Below are 2,462 nucleotides of genomic sequence, written 5' to 3'. Positions count from 1 at the left end.
AGAGAGACAGCTGTGCCCAGGAGCAGCTCCTCTGCACAGCGCAGCAGGGCTGGGGACTCTGACCGCAGCTGGCACACAGAGAGGACAGAAGGAGAGAGGGCTTGGAGGCACTGAGGAGTGCAACAACAGAGGGCAGCGTGTGGCAGGACACATCTGCAGGCTCCTTACACCGTGAGGCTCTGGCAGCAGGGCCATGCAGGTGGGGTTGCCAGAGGGGTCTTGTACAGCTGGCACATCTGATGGCTGATTGTATCTGTCAGGATGGGTCTCTCTGTTTCTCCATAAAGGAGTGGAAGATGCTTTAGAGAATGGCATTTATAAGGGGTCATTTTCAGAAGAAGATTGAGGCTTTGTTTATCTGAAAGAGAAGGCTTTTTTTTTTTTTTTTTTTTTGGTTCAGTGCTTTCTAATTCCTGCACTGCAGAGGAGGCAAGTTTGAGGGTAATTTTTTTTCAGGATTGTACAGGAGACTGAGAATCCGAGCATTGCACAGAGAGATCAGAATGGAAACAATGAGATTCTGACAGGTTCTCCTGTAAAGAGAGAAGATTGCCTGGGGGGTGTGCTAAGACAGGGAAAATGTTTTCCTCATTTAAGTCTGTTCTAACTTTGATTTACATTCTCATCTTCAACAGGCAGCTGTGCTTAATGTCAGCAAATGCCCAACAGCAGCTCAGTGAGTGAGTTCCTCCTGCTGGCATTCGCAGACACGCACGAGCTGCAGCTCCTGCACTTCGCGCTCTTCCTGGGCATCTACCTGGCTGCCCTCCTGGGCAACGGCCTCATCCTCAGTGCCGTAGCCTGCCACCACCGCCTCCACACCCCCATGTACTTCTTCCTGCTCAACCTCGCCCTCCTCGACCTGGGCTGCATCTCCACCACTCTGCCCAAAGCCATGGCCAATGCCCTCTGGGACACCAGGGCCATCTCCTATCAAGGCTGTGCTGCTCAGGTCTTCTTTTTTGTCTTCTTGATTGTAGCAGAGTTTTTTCTTCTCACTGTCATGGCCTATGACCGCTATGTTGCCATCTGCAAGCCCCTGCACTACGGGAGCCTCCTGGGCAGCAGAGCTTGTGCCCAGATGGCAGCAGCTGCCTGGGGCAGTGGCTTTCTCACTGCTGTCCTGCACACAGCCACTACATTTTCCCTTCCCCTCTGTCGAGGCAATGCTGTGGACCAGTTCTTCTGTGAAATCCCCCAGATCCTCAAGCTCTCCTGCTCAAATACCTACCTCAGGGAAGTTAGGGCACTTGTTTTTAGTGTTTTTTTGGCCTTTGTTTGTTTTATTTTCATTTTGGTGTCCTATGTGCAGATCTTCAGGGCAGTGCTGAGCATTCCCTCTGAGCAGGGCAAGCACAAAGCCTTTTCCACATGCCTCCCTCACCTGGCCGTGGTCTCTCTGCTTGTCAGTACCGCCATATTTGCCTACCTGAAGCCTCCCTCCATTTCCTCTCCATCCCTGGACCTGGTGGTGGCATTTCCGTACTCAGTGGTGCCTCCAGTACTGAACCCCCTCATCTACAGCATGAGAAACAAGGACCTAAAGTATGGAGTGAAGAGACTGTTCCTATACATGCTTCTTAAACATCAATAATGAATTTATAATATATAATCATAATTATGTGAAATTACTGTGATTCATGTCATTTATGTTTTATCATTATTTCAGTAATGTTATCCTTAGCATCCTGCCTGTTAATTAATTTATATACTTTGACCAAATCATCTAATACACCCATAGGACTAGTTTTCCAGTGGACATAAAGACAATAAAGAAGCCATCAGAAATTCACTGATCTCAGTATCCGTCTCTTCCCATCTACTCTGGAGCTGGGGGAGCAGCTCCAGCACGCAGGAGGGGCTCGGGGCCAAAAGCCCAGCTGCCACATGCAGGAGCTGCCCTGGTGACCCTCAGGGCTGCCCCTCACTGCCCACTGGGCTCTGCCTCTCTGCTGCCTTCAGGTCAGGGCTGCTGCTTCCCTGGAGCCATGGCTATGGCCAGCAGCAGGATGTGGTCTTGTAAGGAATGGAACCTGAGCATGAAATAAGTGGTATGGAATAAGGGGTAGATGGATATCCTAGTTTCAATTAGGACAGAGGTAATTTTCCTCCTACTAGCTGCTAGTGTGCTATGTTTTGGCTTAGGAAGAGAAGAGTGCTGATAACACACTGATGTTTAATTGTTGCAGAGCAGTGCTTACACCAAGCCAAGGATGTTTCAGCTTCTCACTCTGTCCTGCCAACGGGCAGGCTGGGGGTGCAGCAGGAGCTGGGAGGGGACAGATGCAGGACAGCTGACCCAAACTGGCCAAAGGGGTATTCCATACCACCTGACGTCATGCTAAACAATAGATAGGGGTGGCTAGCCATGGGGAGGAGGGCTGGACTGCTCGGGGTTAGGCTGGGCATCGGTCAGAGGGTGGTGAGCAATTGCATTGTGCATCACTTGTTTGTACACATTA

At 50.3% G+C, this 2,462-nt stretch overlaps 1 protein-coding gene across 1 annotated transcript; it reads left to right on the top strand.

Annotated features, from left to right (window-relative positions):
- Positions 1-1,003: 1,003 nt before the first annotated feature.
- Positions 1,004-1,594, top strand: LOC140001219 (olfactory receptor 14C36-like). Its single transcript, XM_072032390.1, has one exon. It carries the CDS (start codon positions 1,004-1,006, stop codon positions 1,592-1,594), a length of 591 nt encoding a protein of 196 aa, XP_071888491.1.
- Positions 1,595-2,462: the final 868 nt, after the last annotated feature.

The sequence above is a fragment of the Anas platyrhynchos genome, chromosome 39 (genome assembly GCF_047663525.1).
Source record: "Anas platyrhynchos isolate ZD024472 breed Pekin duck chromosome 39, IASCAAS_PekinDuck_T2T, whole genome shotgun sequence".
Taxonomy (NCBI): domain Eukaryota; kingdom Metazoa; phylum Chordata; class Aves; order Anseriformes; family Anatidae; genus Anas; species Anas platyrhynchos.
The sequence above is the reverse complement of the archived record's forward strand: the minus strand, read 5'-3'. Positions and strand labels throughout refer to the sequence as shown.